The sequence below is a fragment of the Sorex fumeus genome, unplaced genomic scaffold (genome assembly GCF_029834395.1).
Source record: "Sorex fumeus unplaced genomic scaffold, SorFum_2.1 ptg000061l, whole genome shotgun sequence".
NCBI lineage: Eukaryota > Metazoa > Chordata > Mammalia > Eulipotyphla > Soricidae > Sorex > Sorex fumeus.
In genome coordinates, this window is record NW_026606118.1 from 54,570,504 (window position 1) to 54,591,004 (window position 20,501).

The following is a 20,501-nucleotide window of genomic DNA, read 5'->3' on the forward strand; positions in this document are numbered from 1 at the left end:
ACTAACTGAGGGAAGAACACACCCTTGTTGGGATCCCACCCTTGGGTGGATCTCCTAGTAATCTGAAGTAATCTCTGCAGATGAGATTTTATCCTTGAGTTAATCTCCTGGAGGAGTGGTCTTACCTCTCTTTGTTGATTCGTCAGTATTCAACCCACCTTTATGTCACCGCCTTATGTGACTGCTATATAAACTAAGACGTAAGCTCAGAAAGGGAGTCAGAAGCGAGAGAGCTCGGGCTCCAGAGATCCAGAGTCAGAGCCAGAAGGAGAGAGCTTCCAAGACTGGGGCCCAGGAGAGAAGGAGGCAAAGAAAGACAGGAGTGAAGAGGATTGGAATAAACTACTATTGATATAGACCGGCCTGGCCCTCGTTTCTTCTTCCGTCTGCCCTTGGCCAACAGCCGTTCCAATCCAGGCCACACACAGCGGCTCAAGAGCACTGAACGCAGACGCTGAGACAGTGTCACCAAGTGAGCCCGTGAACACACAACCTTCGGCGTGATAAGATTTTACACAAGACCAAACCAGTTAAAACTCCAAGGCTCTCTCCTTGTGCAAGAATCTTGGAGAAACACTATGAGGTAAGATGTGTGAAGATATGAGTGACAGGCCTGCCCTGAAAGTCTAGATTTCTCTTCAGATACCTTCCACAGCTGCACTGTAGCTCTGTCCACCGTAAACTAGGAGAGGATAGCACTGTCCTCCCGATGTTTGTCAATTTGCTTGAGTGGGCACCAGTAATGTCTCCATTGTGAGACTTGTTGTTACTGTTTTTGGCATATCGAATATGCCACCGGGGGCTTGCCAGGCTCGGCCGTGTGGACGGGATACTCTTGGTAGCTTGCCGGGCTCTCCGATGGGATGGAGGAATCGAACCCAGCGCTGCCACGTGCAAGGCAAAGGCCCTACTGGCTGTGCTATCACTTCCACAGCTGAGGTTTTGTAATACCAGGAAATACTTCATTTGTGAAAGAGAGAGAATTCTGTTATCCCATGTTCTTACTGCTTAAATACTATGTTTTCCTCTAAATCTACAGCTGGGATAAACTCATTTATAAACAATTTTGAGATGAAGCTATTTAATCTAAAAAAACTATTATGTTTTTTTATTTTATCTGAGAAAAAAATGCAGTCTCTTTACATGTATCTTCTGGGCAGGGTCCTTTGAATTTCAAATGAATTTCAGGCCACTTTCTGAAGGTGTTTAGAAAAGGGACATTCAAATCCATAATCCACATTTTTCTTGAAGTTTTTCTTTTTTGTTTGTTTGTTTTTGCTTTTTGGGTCATACCCAGCAATGCTCAGGGATTACTCCTGGCTCTGCACTCAGGAATTACTTCTGGGCGTGCTTAGGAGACCATAGTGGGATGCTGAGGATTGAACCTGGGTAAGCCGCATGCAAGGCAAATACCCTACCTGCTGTACTATCGCTTCCGCCCCTTTTGAAGTTTTTCTAATGTAGAATATTTCAACCTTAGAATCTTGAGAGGACCCTGACATTCTGTTTCATACAGATAGAATGACTACCCTCCCTTGTGTGGGAAAATTGTGTGTGTTTTACAGAAACTTCCCTTTTAGAACAAAGATTTTTATCAACTGTTTTGTATTCACTTTCGTAAGAATCACTGAGCTGACTGCTGAAGGATGGGTGTTAAGGACACTTTGCTCTCTGCTCTAAAAGTAACAGGTAAGTAGAGGAGGCCAAGATGTAAGCAGAATCTGATTGTGACGCAGTGCATGGTTCCAAAGAGTGCAAAGTGGCAGCCCTTGGGTACACGGGTCCCAGCTTCAGGACTCTTGTTTCTAAGAAAACCAGATCAAAAATCAGTATTATACAAGGACAAGCAGCCTTGCCCCTAAGTCTAAATATGAGGACAGCTTATCCTCATTTACGCATCTCTCTAAAGCCTAACCCTTACTTTAAATCTTTAAATTTGCAATAAAACAAAACAAAACAAAAAACTCAGTGTGCCATTGACCTTCCAACCTGACAGCTGATTGTAAAAAGCTCTTTCTTGACCCTCAGAAGTGTCTCTTTTTTGAGAACAAAAGGGAATGCCCTGCCACAGAGGCAGGGTTGGAGGGATATTATCCATGGTGGTGGAAATGGGCACTGGTGGAGGGATGGGTGTTTGATCATTGTATAGTCGAGTCCCAAGCACAAAAATTTGTGGATCTACAACTGTACCTCATGGTGTTTCACCAATAAAAAAAAAGCAAATGGAAGAGAAGTTATAATAAACACATCAAATAGATAAAAAAAAAAAGAAGTGTCTCTTTTTTGATTGGCCTTCAAAAGCCACTAGAACCAACCTTCACTTTACACTAGTTTTGTTGCAATGAACAAGATCTTATCCTTAATAGATCCATTTTCTCACTTAGAAAAGCAAGTAGCTGTAAGAACTACCTTCTGTGTTTCATGCTGGCCTCTTGCTCAGTTCAGTGACAGAAAAAAGAAATACAAGAATCTGGGGGTATAGCTCACGTGGCAGAACACATGCCTTGCATGTGTGAGGCCCTCGGTCCTATTCCTCATACCATACACACAAAGAAGATATATATATATATATATATGCATATATATATATATAAAGAATCTGAATTTTCACCAACTCTTCCACTATCCAAGCACAGACTATTACGCTAAAATACTCTGATGCAGTGAGAAGTCATTTATGATTAACTCCTAATAAAAATAGCCGAGAATTATTTGGAGGGGATGTTGAAGATATGACTTTGAATGATAAAGGAAAATTTTAAAGAAAACATTAAATAATGAAGATAAGAAGTTGAAGAAAGGAATGTTAACTATAATGTCTTCTCTATTTCTGCCCCTTTTTGCTCTATCACATTGAATCATCTTTTCATAACCCCCATCCCCATCCTATCAGAGTCTTAAAGAAGATGAAAAGACCTTCCTACTTATAGAGACAAATATTATCACAAAAATTGCATGTTTGTTCTACTAAAAACCCATTTGTCCTTTTTGAAACCAGCCCATTCTTCCCATGAAAGATTTTCTCTCTTCATCATTTATTTTCAAATGCCCAGCCTCTGTGTTATGGCTCCAACCTGTCATCATTTATTTTCATACAACTTCTCGCATGCAGCCATTCTACATGGCTCCTAAAAAATAAATCCAAAAATACAAGTTTTCTTTGGGTATAGTCATAATGTATTGCAACCTAAAGTTTTTTTAAGTTGTAAAAATATTATTCATTTTCCCTTACAAAAGTAGAGATTAATTAGAAAACAAAACTTCTATGACTAAGCCAATATTGATTATTTCATAAAGAGCAGACATTTCAGTTTGAGAACAAACCTCTTTTACCTTCTGAGTAAAACATAACCAGGCCCTCAAACATCTAGTAGACTTCCTTGGACAGGCAGAGAGATTCCCCACGCCCAACCCAAACCCATACAAAAAATTGATTCATGGATCCAGAGAGATAGTACAGTGGTCATGAAGCTTATCTTGCACATGGCCAACCCAGGTTCTATTCCCAGCACCATATTTGGTCCCCTGAGGCCTTCAGGAGTGGTCCCTGAATGCAGAACCAGGGGTAATCCTACCACTCAGGTGTGCTCAGCCCTCCAAAAAGAATTTGATTCTTCAGTTTCTCCATTACTCAGAAAAAAATATTACTGGTTCAATGAAAATGACTTTAATTCAAGAGAATAAAGTCTTGAGGGGTTATAGCATTTGGCATATGGTAAGCCATTCCCTTGCATATGGCAGCAGCGGTGACAATGGTACCATATATGGTCCCCTGAGCATTGCCAGGTTTTGCCTTTGAGCTTCACAGATATGCCTCCCACACACACCAAAAAAAAAAAAAAGAGAAATTAAAGAAAGGAAGGAATAGCTACCATTAATAATAGGCTATGTTCTATAATTTTATATGTAGCACTGCACTGTAGCACTGTCTTCCCATTGTTTATCGATTTGCTCAGGCGGGTACCAATAATGTCTCCATTGTGAGCCTTGTTTTTACTGTTTTTGGCATATCAAATATGCCACGGGGAGCTTGCCAGGCACTGCCTTGCAGGTGGGATACTCTTGGTAGCTTGCTGGGCTCTCTGAGAGGGATGGAGGAATCTAATCAAACACTGGTCAGTCACATGCAAACATTCTACCCGCTGTGCTATTGCTCCAGTAGTTATTGTAATTGGACAGAAACGGAGGAAGCAGATGGGGCTTGAGGACTGGTGTAGAGGTGTGGGCAGGAAGCCTATGTTTCTTCAATAGTTCCTCTATCTATACTGTTGAAGTCAGATGTTGTCTCATTAACATGCAAGTTGCGTACAAGTTATGCAATAAGTCTTCCAATGGAACTTAAGTGTCTTTCTATGTAGATCTGGGCAGAATCTCTGGCACTTACTTGAGGCCCTAATGGGTCATTTCATGTCCCATGCCATAATTCAGAGCTGTAGCATGTTTATTTTATAGGCAGATACTAGCTCTGATCATAACTTCCATAACATGTTTTCAGAGAAAGGCAGAGTGATATCTGAACACAATGCAACAATGTTGAATGACCCATATGAAAGGCCCATTTTCATTCTCAGGCTCTCGAAATTGGCACAAACTGTTCTTTGAGTATCTGGGGAGAACAAAGGGCTGGACTATTGGGGGGAGACAAGACCTTATTATCTTGGATACCCTGCTCCAAGTGTGGGTAGTTTCAAAGGAAAGGATACTGAGGGCTTGGAACAACCTGGAACGACCTTGGAACCACTTCACTGTCCCTGGATATGGATATGCGTATCTCCTTAATCCCAAGCCTTATGTGGAAAAGCATAAATTCAAGTTACTAGAAATAAAAGACTATGTATGGGGCATGTGCCCAATGCTTTGGGATGTAGCTTGATAAAATCTGAAGCAAGTATTAGGGTAGGGACTGTAAGAGGCTGAAAGAAAACAACCACCATGGCCCAAATTGTGGCTTCATTTAGTTAAATACCACCTGGAATATCTGTTCATTGTAAACTTCCTAAGAGTTCACCAGCCAGGAAACCCGAGCTCCAGACAGCATCTGCCTTTGGATTTACACGCAAGTTAAAAACTGAAAATTAAAATGTGATAATCCAGCAAATACTACTTCCTATTGCATGATACTCAAGAGATTTGACTTGGGGCCTATAGAGATAGTTCAAAGGGAGAAAGTATTAAATCCCCAAGATTCCATAGAGGAGTGACCCCTAGCATCAGCTGAATGTAGCTCCCCAGCACTTCCAGGTGTACCTCCACCACCCAGTACAAATAAGAAGTTAGACCTGGGAATTGTGTAGATGGACAAAATTATTCAAGGAAGCTCAATGTCACTGCTATCATTTATGATAAAGATAGTTGGGGTCCAAATTTCAAATTACTCACATGATTGATCACATGCCCTCCAGCATAAAATTGACATTGGTTACATTTAAAATTCTTGGGGGAAATAATTGTCCACTATGGTACAAAGATAAAGGTATTAAAATAGGAGGCTTGTTCCTCTTTAACAGATTGTGCTGGCAAAACTGGATGGCTACATGCAAATAAATGGGCTCAGATCTCTGCCTAACACCATGTACAAAAGTAAGATCAAAATGGACTAAAGATCTTAATATCAGACCAGAATCCATAAGGTCCATTGAAGACAAAGTTGGCAAAACCCTCCACGACATTGAAGCTAATGGTATCTTCAAAGATGTTACGCTACTGGCCAAGCAAGTGAAAACAGAGTTAGACAAATGGGACTATCTTAAACTAAGAAGCTTCTGCACCTCAATAGAAACAGTGACCAAAATACAAGAACAAGTCTACAGAATGGGAAAGGATATTCACCCAATACACATCCGACAGGGGGTTGATATCAAGGATATACAAAGTACTGGTTGAACTCCTCAAGAAGAAAACATTCAACCCCATCAAAAAATGGGGCGACGAAATGAAAAGAAACTTTCTCAAAGAAGAAATCTGAATGGCAAAAAGGCACATGAGAAAATGCTCTACATCATTAATCATCAGGGAGATGCAGATCAAAACCACAATGAGATATCACCTCACACCACAGAGACTGGCCCACATCCAAAAGAAGAAAAGCAACCGGTGTTGGCTAGGGTGGGTGAGAAAGGGAACTGCTTCACTGCTTCACTTCACTGCTGGTGGGAATCCGACCAGTTCAGCTCTTTTGGAAAGCAATGTGGACAATTCTCAAAAAATTAGAAATTGAGCTCCCATTTGACCCAGAAATACCACTCTTGGGAATATATCCCAGAGAGGCAAAAAAGTGTAGTCGAAGTGACATCTGCACTCATTTGTTCATTGCAGCACTGTTTACAATAGCCAGAATCTGGAAAAAACCTGAGTGCTCGAAAACAGATAACTGGTTAAAGAAACTTTGGTACACCTACACAATGGAGTACTATGTAGCTATTAGAGAAGATGAAGTCATGAAATTTACATACAAGTGGTACTACATAGAAAGTATCATGCTAAGTGCAGTGAGTCAGAAAGAGGGGGACAGACATAGAAAGATTACATTCATCTGGGGAACATAAAGTAACAAAATAGTAGACTAACACCCAAGAATAGCCGAGATAAGTACTAGGAGGTTCACTACATGGCTTGGAGGCCAGCCACATATGCTAGAGGAAAAGGCAGCTCAGATAGAGAAGGGAGCACCAAATAAAGGTGTTGGGAGGATCCTCCCAGGATGGGAGAAGCATGCTGAAAGTAGACTATAGACCGAACATGATTGCCACTCAATGACTCTTTTACAAACCACAGCACCTAAAAGGGAGAGAGAACAAAAGGGAATGCCCTACCACAGAGGCAGGTGGGATGGGGGAGATGGGGGGTGGGAGGAATAGTGGGATCAGTGGTGGTGGAGAACGGGAACTGGTGGAGGGATGGGTACTCGATCATTGTATAACTGAAACCCAAGCACAAAATTTTGTAAGTCTAAATAAAATAAAATAAAATAGGAGGCATCTTAAAGAGAAAGCAAAACTGAAATTCACAGCTTTACTGAATATTCAGAAACAGGGCTGGAAGAGTCAAGAGCCTTGTGCACCCGCTGGAAGCCTGTTCAGTTTCTCTCCTTGCAAAGTTACCTCGTTTTCAACCAGGCTTCGCCAAATTTTGCGTTCTCGGGTATATTGAGCCACGCTAGTGGGTTGATACCATTGGAAGCAAGTAATATGGTAGAGTACTAGGTGCACACATTGTGGATGCCTCAGAGACTTTACATTGCAATAACCTGAACCACAGTCTGTGTAAAACACAACAGATTCTTTTTATTTGATTCTTCCCCCAAACCCGACACACACACACACACACACACACATACACACGCACACACGCACGCACACACACACCCCACTGAGATAAAGCAGGTAACACCCCAAATAAAGAAACTTTTTAAAAACAATTGGGCCCGGAAAGATAGTACAGCAGGTAAGGCACTTTGGATGCCTTGTATGCGTCCAACTCAGGGTCGAACCCGTATGGTCCACGATCCTGTCAGGAGTGGTCCCTGAGCACAAAGCCAGATGTAAGCCCTGAGTGCTGTCAGGTGTGACCCTCGCCCAAACAAAGCAAAAATCATTTTATAAACGAAAAATTATGGTTCTATTGACATCTTCAGTGTTCCGGACTTTCTGAGAGCAAAGTCCAAGTTATCACTTATGTGTGATAAAAGACAAAGCAAAACAAACACAAATCTTGGCGACGAGTGGTCTGATCATAGGAGCATACTTTGAACAAGATAAGTGCACGGGGTAGCCTTTTTCGTCACTCTGCATCATTGACAGCAGCGCCACTGCCAGTCTGCGCACTGCGGAGCAGTTTGCGATCAGGCTGATTAGCCTGGTCCTAGAGTCAATAGCTTCTTCTCTGCGCCCAGGGTCACCCTCCCGCGTCCTCCGTTACCTGCGCTCGCCCACGCAGACGCCCCAAACCCAGGCAGTCCCCGCCTCCCGCGTTGATTGGCAGGCGGCGCAGCTACTCAGAAGCCGGCCTTCCCCAGGCCGGTTCGCCCCAAGCCCAAAAGGCCGCAGTAGCCAATGGGAGCCAAGAGGCGGGGCCGCGGCGAGGAGGCGGTGCTGGTCAGGTGCTCGGCGCCTACGTTTACGTGCAGGTGAGCGGCTGGGGCTTCAGGGGCGCTCAGGTGCTCCGGGTCTCCCCACTCCTGGCGCGGGTCTTCCGGAGGGAATTACCCCCACCCCAGGCCCTCCGTCCCTTTAACCCAAGCCCATGCGGACTGGTCGGATCGCTGCGAGGGTAAGAGACCAGGGGAGTGGGCGGCCCGGGGACCTACACGGTCCTTGCAGGTTGCACGTCTTAGCTCTTCACCAAACACACGTCCAGCCACCGTCGGCTTCTCCCGGCGTCAGTGAGCGGGAGGTTTGGAGTTTGGGAACATGCCCTGCGCTGCGACCCCTCCCAGAGGCTAGGGAAAATGGGGCACCACATTCACAACACACACACACACACACACACACGTTTGGAGTTTGGGAACATGCCCTGCGCTGCGACCCCTCCCAGAGGCTAGGGAAAATGGTGCACCACATTCACAACACACACACACACACACGCACGCACACACACACGTTTGGAGTTTGGGAACATGCCCTGCGCTGCGACCCCTCCCAGAGGCTAGGGAAAATGGGGCACCACATTCACAACACACACACACACACACACACACACACCACCCTTACTTTCTCTTACTTTTGCCTATCTTGGCGCCTTTCCCTTCCTATCATCAACGCTGTCTTGTGGGGGTGGGTGCGTGTGAAGGGGAAGACTGGAGAGAAGGAGTAGGAACTGGAATGCTGCCCAGTGAAGTCTGGACCCAGAACTGGGGCTTTCCACTGCTAAGAGCAACATTCCGGGCAGGGGGTGGGGGTGAGGGGGGTGAATCTGAGATTTCTTTCACACACACACACACACACACACACACACACACACACACACACTTTATTGCTTTATGTCAGTGATGTAATATTGTGGGTTCTATTTACCAAACATCCTTTTCCATTTTAGCCTTTGTTTGTTCCAGGAAAGCAGTTTTTACTTACTAACCATAACTACTGAATTAGCTTAGTAAGAAGAAAATCGGTGTTTAAGGTTGTTGATTTTTCTTTTAGCCTTAATTTATGTTTGGTTCATGTGTTAGGAAGACAAGGGTAAAGAACTATCCTAAGCCAAATGTGTTAGTCAATATATTTGCATTGCCTTATTGGAAATATTTCTTCATATGTAATGTTCCTTTTAGAATTGCTACCTTTGCTACTATTGCTACTTCAAAGTGGTGAGTTTATTTGTTGAACCACTGTCTGGAGATCAGTATAAAACAATTTAAAGTTTAAGTAATGTTCCAGGTATGGTACAAACATGGTTAAAAACCAAAACATAATTATTGCTCTCAAGCTGATACACATAATGTACATACATGTTGTACATATAAAAGCAAAGCAAGCATGCCAAGGAGTTTTTGTCTGTATCTATAATATAGTAATGCAGAAGTCTTTTTGAGGATTTAAAAATGTTTTCAGATTTGAAATAGGAAGTTAATAAAAGCTTAATTCTAGATACTTTTTGGCATGAATCATTGTCAAGAATGAACAGGAAGGGGCTGGGGCCATATTTGCCTTGCACGCAGAGTGACCCAGGTTCGATTCCCAGCATCTCATATGGTCCCCTGAACACTGCCAGGAGTAATTCCTGAGTGTAAAGCCAGGAGTAACCCCTGTGCATCATCAGGTGTGACCCAAAAAGCAGAAAAAAAAAAAAGAATGAACAGGAAAAAGAGAACAAAATATCCTTGCTTGTTTTAGTAAGCCCAATTAGAACTGACAATTTACATGTGTATTAATTATTCAGATTGCCTCTTATAATAAGAATAAGAACTTTTTTGTATTATACACAGAAGAAAACAGCAATCTTGGTCGAAAAGACATTTATCCTGGGAAACAACTTTCCACACATATCACTGATTAGATAAATGTTGAAATTTTTGTTGATAAATTGTTGAACTTCACTGGAAAGTTCAACATCAAGTTTCAGAATTTGTTTCTATTTAGTTCTAGTTTAGAGTCTAGCTGTTAAAAATGATTTTTGCATTTCTTCTTAATGAGCGAATACAAAGTATAGTTGACAATTACCTTTGAATGTCCTACATTTGTTATTTTCAAGAAATTACTTTAATCTGTTTTCTACTCTAGTAACCAAGCTGACATAATTAATCAAGTACAGGTGCATAGCAGGAGAGATAGTACAGTGGATAAAGCATTTGCCTTGCACATGACTGACCTAAGTTCAATCCCTGGTATCATATGGTCCCTGGAACACTGACAGAAGTGGTCGGTGAACCTAAAGCCAGGAGTAAGCCCTGAGCACCCCCTGACATTGTTCAACAACCTCCTCAAAAAAAAAAAAGAAAATGAAACCAAAACACCCCCAAAACAGGTCCATAACTTTACTTTTAAAACAGCATTATTATTTGATCTGCTAATATTTCCATGTTGCTAAGTTCCTACAGATGACCTAGCCTTAACAGTAAGTTCAGTAGTACATGAGTGTATAAAAATCTGACCCAATAATTCAAGGCATCCGAAAAGTTTGTATGTATGTAAATCATATTATTATATTTTTGAAAGTTTTATTTGGGGAACATATTTATGTAGTTTCTATGAGGAGAGTTTCTAAAAGGTAAGAAAGTTTTAAAATGCAAATAAACATACTAGTTTACAGCTAAGAAATCAATTTAATTTGTTTTCTACTTCTAGTAAAATTGCAGACATAATGAGTACAACTTAAATCCCTTGTTTATGACGGTAATCTGCAACCTAATGTTTCCAGACCGATTTATGATAGAACTTGGATTATTAAGCATGAGCACTCTCGGTTTGGAGTAAATTATTTCCATTAACTTCTGTGTCCTTTTTTTTCCTTTTAATCAGATTTCATTTAACTGATCAAGAACTTTGAAAATGACTTCAAAACTTCTCTGGGTGTCCTTCATACTTGCCGCGTTAACATTTTCAGTTACGTTTTCTCTTCAACCAGATCAGCAGAAGGTTCTAGTTGTTTCGTTTGATGGATTTCGTTGGGATTACTTATATAGAGTACCTACCCCTCATTTTCATTATGTTATGAAGCATGGTGTCCATGTGAAGCAAGTTACCAATATTTTTATTACAAAAACATACCCTAACCATTATACTTTGGTAACTGGCCTGTTTGCTGAGAACCATGGGATTGTGGCAAATGACATGTTTGATCCAGTTCTGAATAGATCGTTCTCCTTGGATCACATGGATATTTATGATTCTGAGTTTTGGGAAGAAGCAACACCAATATGGATCACAAATCAGAGGGCAGGATATGCTAGTGGTGCAGCCATGTGGCCGGCAACAGATGTGCAAATACACAAAACCTTTCCTACTCACTATATGCCTTATAACGAGTCTGTCTCATTTGAAGACAGAGCTGCCAAGATTATTGAGTGGTTTACATCAGAAGAGCCTATAAATCTTGGTCTTCTCTATTGGGAAGACCCTGATGACATGGGCCACCAACTGGGACCTGACAGCCCACTGATGGAGCCTGTCATTGCAGATATTGACAACAAGTTAGGGTATCTCATCAAAATGCTGAAAAAAGCAAAGTTGTGGAACGTTTTGAACCTGATCATCACAAGTGATCATGGGATGACCCAGTGTTCTGATGAAAGGGTAATAGAACTTGACCGGTATCTGGACAGAGACCTCTATGTTTTGGTTGACCAATCTCCAGTAGCAGCTATTTTGCCAAAAGAAGGTGAGTCTGAAATTTGCTCTTTCAAGCCCATGTTTCCTCTTTCTCCCCAAGGCTTTTTCCACTCTGAGGAAGCCTGTGTTCTCTCTTGAACACCTACTCCTCTCTTTTCTCTCACATCTTTCTAAGTAAACTTCTTTCAATAAAAACTCTTTCTTCACTTAAAAAAAATGAAAATTTGACTAAATCTGAGAAGTCTAGCATGAGGCTAAGTTTCTGTGTTCCAGTGTGTTTGAGGAAAGAATTTTATTTTCAATGTGTGTAAGCCTGTTGGTGTCATGTTAATATTCTTCTATTTTTATTCTTAGATTTTGTAAAGATATAAATCTCTTCTCAAAGTCTAATGTTTACTAGAATATTGAAATTGATGCTTTCAATATATATTTACCATATATATTGTACAAATCATGTTCGATTCCTCCGCCCCTCTTGGAGAGCCCGGCAAGCTATCAAGAGTATCTCGCCTGCACGGCAAAGCCTGGCAAGCTCCCCGTGATGTATTCAATATGCCAAACACAGTAACAAGTCTCACAATGTTACTGGGCCCACTCGAGCAAATTGATGAACAACAGGAGGACCGTGACTGTGACCATTGTACAAATATACCATGGTCTGATTTAACCATGTTGGAATCATCCAACATCCAATCATCCATCTTCTCAGAAACATTAAGATGTAAAGAATTAGAATTAGAATGCAATTTCAGTGATTTCATGGAAGCCCTAAAATTTCTATAGAATCTTTGTTGTAACCTGGCCTATTAGGGAAGCTATAGAGTATGGGAACGAGAAATCTTTGGTCCACTTGAGATTAATTTTTCTTCTAAGTAGGGTAAGTAGTACCAGTACTTGGAACTTTTTACAACCTTTCCTCAGAGCCTGACTATAGGCTTTGAGGAAATGATGATTACCTTATAATCATCATTAAGTCTTATGATAATTGTTCTATCATTATAATACTAATAAGTATTATTTCTGTTTTAAGATCTCTGAACAATTTTCTAAGGTTCAACATGTCCAAGTGACAACAAAGTAAATGCAGAATTACATTTCAGTCTTTCTCATTTTTGTTTTCTCCTCTCATGGTTATTGCAGGTATCGAAGGAGAGAATAGGGGGCTGGGTAATAGCAGAGTGGGTAGCATGTTTGCATGAGGCCAACCCAGGTTTGCTCCTGACATCCTTTGAGTCCCCTTAGCACCTCCAGGCATAACTCCTAAGCATCACCGGCTGTCTCCGTCCTCCACCAAAAAAGGGAGAGAATAGATTTTTTTTGTGTGTGGTGGGGAGATGGGGTTTGGGCCATACCTGGGGTTGCTCCGTTGTTATTTATGGCTCTGTGCTTGTTGGTGCTGGGCAAATATATGATGCTAAGAATCTACATATAAGACAGTGAATGTTAAAATATCACATATACATAACACACAAACAGTTCAACACATTCAACATAAAATAGTATTGGTGGTGTTTAAGAAAATGTTCTTAATGCATCCATTTTTCTTAGATGATTAAATGAGGTTCCCATGCTGAGGATGCGTGTGGGAGGCAGGAGGGAAGTCCCCAACATGGATTTGAAAAACTAGAAAGGGTTAAAAAAGAATGTCAGTTTTACTGCTTGTGAACTTAAAATATCTGCAGTTTTACTGCATGTAAACTTAGAATATTTGCAACATTGCCAGTTTTTTAAAAAACTTTTACATTTTCCACACTACCTGCCCCTTCCAACCTCTCCTTTCCAAACCTCATCCTCTAAAGATTCTCTACCTCTGAACTCATAACTTTTATTTATTTATTTTATTTTATTTTGCTTTTTGGGTCACACCTGGTGATGCACAGGGGTTCCTCCTGACTCTGCACTCAGGAGTTACTCCTGGCGGTGCTCAGGGGACCATATGGGATGCTGGGAATCGGCCGCGTGCAAGGCAAACGCCCTACCCGCTGTGCTATCTCTCCAGCCCCTGAACTCATAACTTTTAGAAGTTAACTCTTTGTTTTTGTTTGCAGTTAGCTAGATACTCAACTCAAGGCCAATAATGAATGTCCATTTATGTCTTTAAATTTGAGAGTAGAGATCTCTACTTCCATTCCATAAAATGCTTTCTTAATTCCAAAAGGTGAATTTTCTTATGACAAGTAATTTCTCAGTTTTCTTAGAAAGGAGGGAAGTTCCAAAGTGTGTGAATATTTAGTTGTTTGGCTGGCTGCCTGGCCTTTGACCTCAGCAGAATATTTGCTTTGGAAATAATAGTTTCTCCCTGTTGCCCCAGGGTTGGTTTTTGGTTTTAACCATGAATGACTTGTTCTCAATGCCTCTCTTTCTTCCTTCTGTTTTAGGCAAAATCGATGAAGTCTATGAAGCCCTAGTACATGCTCATCCTAATCTTACTATTTACAAAAAAGAAGAGATCCCGGAAAAATGGCATTACCAACACAACAATAGAATTCAGCCACTCATAGCAGTGGCTGATGAAGGGTGGTATATTTTACAGAATAAGTCTGATGATTTTATGTGTGAGTATGTGAGAGTATTTCTTTCCATTCTGTATTATTGAAGTGGAAGCTTTATAAAGTGTGTCAATAATATAATTACTGATTGAATAACTAGATAGTAGCATACATTAATAGCAAAAAGAATAGCAAATAAAGAGACTTTTAAAGGAGTTAAGCTTGGTGCTGGAGCAACAGTAAAGCAGGTAGGCATGTGGCCAACCCCGTTTGATCCCCGGTACCTCATATGGTCCACTGAGCCTGCCAAGAGTAATCACTGAGTGCTGCCAGGTTTGGCCTCCCACAATAAATAAATAAAATTAAAAAATTAAGCTTATAAGCTTATACTTCTAAACCTCAAGACTAATAATGTGCCCACTGATCTTTGCTAATAATAATGACTGTGTTCCTGAGAAAACTATTACCAAAATTTAAATGACTGCAATTTATAAATTGAGTTCTGTATTATAAAATTATAGTTTTCTAAATTGAGTTATTTTCTCTATTTATATTCTTATCTTTTAATAATTCAATTTCTACTTTTATTTGGAATTGCTAGCTTTCCATTTCTTTTGTTCCTCTGGCTCTACCATTTTGCTTTGCTTCATCTTGGAAATATTTCTTAAAAGATATGTATATGATATAGATAACAGGTTGGGTGGTGGAGGTAGGCTGCTGGGTCCTGGCGGCCGACCTCCACTACCCAACCTCTGCCACATTCCAGGCCACTTTCCGGACTGCACGGCCGTGACACATTAGAGGACACTTTCTATCCATTTTCCATAATTGCCGCACCATATTTGATGGGGGTTCAGACAGTAGGCCACAAATCATAGAAATATTTAACTATATGCTTCTGAGCCTGGCAAGCTTCTGAGAGTATCCCGCCCGCAGGGGCAGAGCCTGGCAAGCTCCCCGTGGCGTATTCAATATGCCAAAACCAGTAATGACAACAGGTCTCATTCAATCCCTGACCCTGAAAGAGCTTCCAATTGTTGGAAAATACAAGTATGAAGAGGCTGCTAAAATCTCAGGGCTGGGATGAACAGAGATGTAACTGGCACCCGCTCAAGTAAATTGGCGAACAATGGGATGACAGTGATAGATAACAGGTCAAGACTTTTCTTTAAAATACATTATAATATAGTTCTATAGATACTTCCACTGAAAAACTGAATTAAAACATACAAAACAAGGTGCTTTCTACCTTAATATGTAATTTTCTCATGGCAGATGACTCTTTTTGTTTGTCCACACCCAGCAATGAGCAGGGCTTACTCCTGGTTTTGTCTTCAGGTATAACTCCTGACAGACTCACCCCATAAGGGATGCAGAGGGTTCTCGCTACATGCAAGGCAAATGCCCACCAGCTATGTTGTTGCTCTGGCCCTGCATTTTTAATAGGGGCCCAAATTCTGAGATGGGACAAGGTACCAAAGCAGGGGTAGAGATAAAAGTCAGGACTTGCATATGCTCAACATGTGCTCTTTAGTCCCCCCCCGCGCCCCCTTACACACACACACACACACACACACGTCAAATAGGAAAGCCCTCCACTAGATCTTACCATATTACCATATTTATTGTGTCCATCATTTGCATATTTTCTCTCAAACTCTTGACCCCCTCTCTCTATAATGTATCATCACTGGGGCTGACTCCTATGGACTCAGTTTCCCAGTCTCCCTTTCAAACTGGCTTCTGGTTAGATTGGCCAATAGAAGATCCTGGTATGAGTTTTGGTGGTTGGGAGTGGGGGGCATGTGTGCACTCTGGGTATTTTTCTCCTACTCTGCCTCAGATCCTGAGCTTCAACCCCAACTAGGGCTTTATTTCTAATCAATCACAAATCATCCTGTTATTCGTCGATTGCCTCGAGCAGGCCCCAGTAACGTCTCCTTCATCCTAGCCCTGAGATTATATTCAAGGCTCTTTAGGAGAATGAGACCCATCATTGTTACTGGTATTTGGCATATTGGGTACACCACGGGGAGTTTGCCAGACTCTGCCGTGTGGGCAGGCTATATTTGGTAGCCTGCCAGTTTGTCCAAAAACAGTTTGTCATTTCTAATACTCAGGAAATACCACTGTCCCATGCTTGCTTGTCTGCCCTCCAACACTTAATAACCACATTGGATATTCCCCCTATTGAACCACTGGTATGGATTCTGCTTTCCTGGGCGATCCAGATATTAACATTGTCAGCTCCCTGGAACTTATTTCTAATGTTACATGAGTTTGAAATACACATATTGCATGAAAACACTCCAAATTTTTCTTCAGACATTAATTTTTGATACATAGAAGATGTTAAAAAGAAATATCTCTTTCAGTAGAATGGGTTCCCATCATGCTTATTGACAAAAAGAAAACCAACTACATATGATGGCCTTTGTAGGATATCTGTGGGTCATAGTAGCAGATGTGTATAAGTACATGGTTTCTGTTTGTTAAAGGGGATTTGGCATACAAATAATGATCTGTAAGGCAATATTTAGTCATACACAGGCTTCTTTTATGAACGTCTTCAATAGATGTATTTTGTAGTGACTTAATTTTGGTCATGCGAATTAGTCCCATTCTTTTTGGGCAAGTTTTTAATGCATTGTACCAGAGTTACAGAGTTTATTCAATAAAAAAGCTGCTACCTTGTAGATTTTTATTTTATGGGTAACATAAATTCAAGGGGCTCTTGAAATCTTGGTTTGATTCAACCGTAGTTACATAGCAGATTTGTCAGCACCTATTTTTTATTTAAAAAAAATTTAGTAAGTCACCTCTTTATTTTCTCAGTTATTAAATTTTAATATACTATTTAGTCATTCTCAGCCTGAGTTCCACAAAAGACTTATATCCTACTATTCAAAATCAGTGATTCTAGGGGCTGGAGCGATAGCACAGCGGGTAGGGCGCTTGCCTTGCATGCAGCCAACATGGTCGACACAGGTTCGATTCCCAGCATCCCATATGTTCCCCCGAGCACTACTAGGAGTGATTCCTGAGTGCATGAGCCAGGAGTAACCCCTGAGCATCGCCGGGTGTGACCCAAAAAGCAAAAAAAAAAAAAAAATTCTGTGATTCTTCAAGTATGTTCCCATATGAATCAGCAATATCCATATTTACTTGGGAAATTGTTAGGAAATGGAAATTCTTAGACCCAGTCTTGAATGAGGACAGAGCCCAGAAATCTATTATTTTATGACTTGTATCCCACTCTCCTACCACCCCAAGGAATGCCCTTAGGTATACATCACTAAATACTGCCCAGTGGACCGGGTATTTATGGTAGTGCTTTACTGCTTTAGAATAAAGCCCCTTTGTGGGAGAAAGGTTTTATAGATTATTATTATTTCATTTAAGGTCTCATTTTCTAGTAAAGAGTATAATGTGGGAGATTATCTTTGCTTTTATAAAAACCCACCTCCTTCCCATGTAATAGAACAAAGCAATTATTTGATTACAAATGATATTGACCTATTTCACAGTCTTACAGTCAATCAAATAGAAAAGCACAATACCTTGTTAGCTAATTACTAGGAATTTCATAAATACAACATGTTTTTACTTAGCACTGTAGCACTGTCCTCCTGTTGTTCATCAATTTGCTCGAGTGGGCCCAGTAACATCACCATTGTGAGACTTTGTTCTTACTGTGTTTGGCGTATCAAATACATCACCAGTAGCTTGCCAGGCTTTGGTGTTCGGGCAAGATACTCTCGGTAGCTTGCCAGGCTCTCTCAGAGGGGCAGAGGAATTGGTTGGCTGCATGCAAGGCAAACGCCCTACCTGCTGTGCTTTAAACTAAAAAAAGACTTGTGGTCTTTGGGAAGACTTTCAATAGTCCTTGGTATATTTGGAATTAATTTGTGATGATGACCAGGTGTTAATTCATGACTTTCAGGAAAATTGATTTAGGATTTTTTTTTAATATTCCCATCCTTTCTTTTTTTAGTAATACTATAGGTATTAAAGAATGACTTGACAATCATTTTTTATCACCACTGATAAACCCTGCTACCTCAACTACCAAACAGTATTTTTAAGGGGAAAAAGTTAAAATAAAGCCCTGAGGGGGGTTGGGGTGCATCTCTAGAGCAATACTATAGTGGGTAGGGCACTTACCATGCACACGACTGACCAGGGTTTGATCATCGGCACCGTGTATGGTTCCCCAAACCCTGCCAGAAGTGACCTTTGAGCAGAGAGCCAGAAGTAATCCCTGAGCACTGCCAGGTGTGGCCCAAAAAGCAAAACAAAAAAGTAATAAAGCCCTAAGAGCTGTTAATCACCAATAACTCCTTCACTTTGCACAATGATATTATAACAGAAGTACTTGCTTTTTAAATGCAGTTTTTCTATTGTAAATTTTATTTTTTTATACTTTAGTTTTGTATCATATGGTAAATCAGAAGATTCCTAAAGGAATTCCTAAATTCCTAAAGATTCCTAAATTCCTATTTATTCCTAAATAAATATATCTAATTTCTAATTCATTAGGAATTAGATATATTTATCTAATTTCTAATTCATTAGGAATTAGATATATTTAATGTGTATATCTAAGCCACATTAAATATACACAGTGTAGCTTAGCCTGGGGTTTTTATCCAGACTACCAAAATGAAGGTCTTATTGATAAGTAGTATCCTGCTTTTTCATTAGCCTATTACAGCTGTAACTAGAGGTTTGATTTTGTGGTATCTGTATTAACTGTTTCCCCCCTATTGTTGGTAATTATGAATCTGTTTCTTTCATGACCAGTGTTTTAAACTTTTTACATTTAGAACAATCACAGGAACAAGAACTTGCTGGTTTACCTTCCCCCTCCTTCCTAAAAATAAGAGTCACTTTCATGTCCCTGGATGTGACTCAGCTGTGTTCTTTACCCTTCCTTCTCCACTGCTTGAAGGAATGTTTGCCTGTAAGCGAAATTTGAAATCTTTTGACTCTTCATTCCCTGAAATGAACCGTATGCTGAAAACAGCAGAGATTGTTTGTAAGAGATTATTTTTAGCCTAAAAGTCAAATTAGATGAAGTTTGCATATCTTATAATACAAGTTATTTCCATTTTAATGCCATCTGTTCAGCTAACTTTCACATGCATTTTATCTTTGCAGTAGGCAACCATGGTTATGACAATGCACTGGCAAAAATGCACCCAATGTTTTTAGCCCACGGTCCTGCCTTCAGAAAGAATTTCACAAAAGAAGCAATGAACTCAACAGATCTGTACCCACTGCTGTGCCACCTCCTCAATCTCACTGCCCTGCCACACAATGGATCACTCAGAAATGTCCAAGATCTGCTCATTTCAGCAGTTTCAAGAACAACTTCTTACACGCAGAGTACAACACTTCTCCGTGGGAGTGGCAAGCCAGGGGAATCTGATCAAGAGGAATCATATGCTTTTTTCATAGGAGTTTCTCTGGGGACCATTATAGTTATTGTATTTTTTGTCATTTCCATTAAATATTTAATTCACAGTCAAATGCCAGCCTTATCAGATATGCAGGCTGAAATAGCTCAACCCTTATTACAAGCCTAATGCTGTTTTGAAGTGAAGAATGCATAATTATGTCAGTGTTTATAGGTTTCACATTCTAGGAGACCAGCTTCAGAAATGTGCATAGACTAGTAAGCAGTTATATTATATATGCATATAGACACAGATGAGCCAAAATACACATACTGCAAAGGATTAAAGATGTGGAATTATGTTTCCATCATTAGCTTAGGAGTAGATAAGATCCTGCTTTATTTGGATTTGGCACATATAATGTATATATTTAGTAATTTTGCACTATGTAAAGTACCTTATATATTGTACTTTAAATTACTCTCCTAGTGGGTACTTTGATATAAGATGCACTTTATTGGTAATGTTCGTATAACTTGTTTGAAAAGCCACTTTTTGCACCCACGTCATTGATTACTTGTTACTCATTGACTAATTGAATGGAATTTCTAATAATTCATGAACAATGTAGAAATATATCTCATAAAATTGGGAGAATACAAAGGAGGTGAAAATTACTTAAAACTAAATTGTAGCAAACTTTGTGTGCTGAATTTGTGTGAGATGTGTTTCCAACAGCAGAATGCATCCATCTTTGGTTATTCTTTAGTAATTTCTTTCCCAAGGATACGGATTTCATTTTATTTCCCATCCTTCAGCTCACAGCACATATGCAAGGTTAAAATGCACTG

The 20,501-nt window shown here is 40.4% G+C and overlaps 1 protein-coding gene across 1 annotated transcript; it reads left to right on the forward strand.

Moving 5' to 3' along the window:
• Nucleotides 1–8,130: 8,130 nt before the first annotated feature.
• On the forward strand, nucleotides 8,131–20,170 carry ENPP5 (ectonucleotide pyrophosphatase/phosphodiesterase family member 5). Its single transcript, XM_056126131.1, has 4 exons — nucleotides 8,131–8,268; nucleotides 10,953–11,811; nucleotides 14,141–14,317; nucleotides 19,412–20,170. Exons 2-4 carry the CDS (start codon nucleotides 10,983–10,985, stop codon nucleotides 19,837–19,839), a joined length of 1,434 nt encoding a protein of 477 aa, XP_055982106.1. The 5' UTR covers nucleotides 8,131–8,268; nucleotides 10,953–10,982; the 3' UTR covers nucleotides 19,840–20,170.
• The last annotated feature ends 331 nt before the right edge of the window (nucleotides 20,171–20,501 follow it).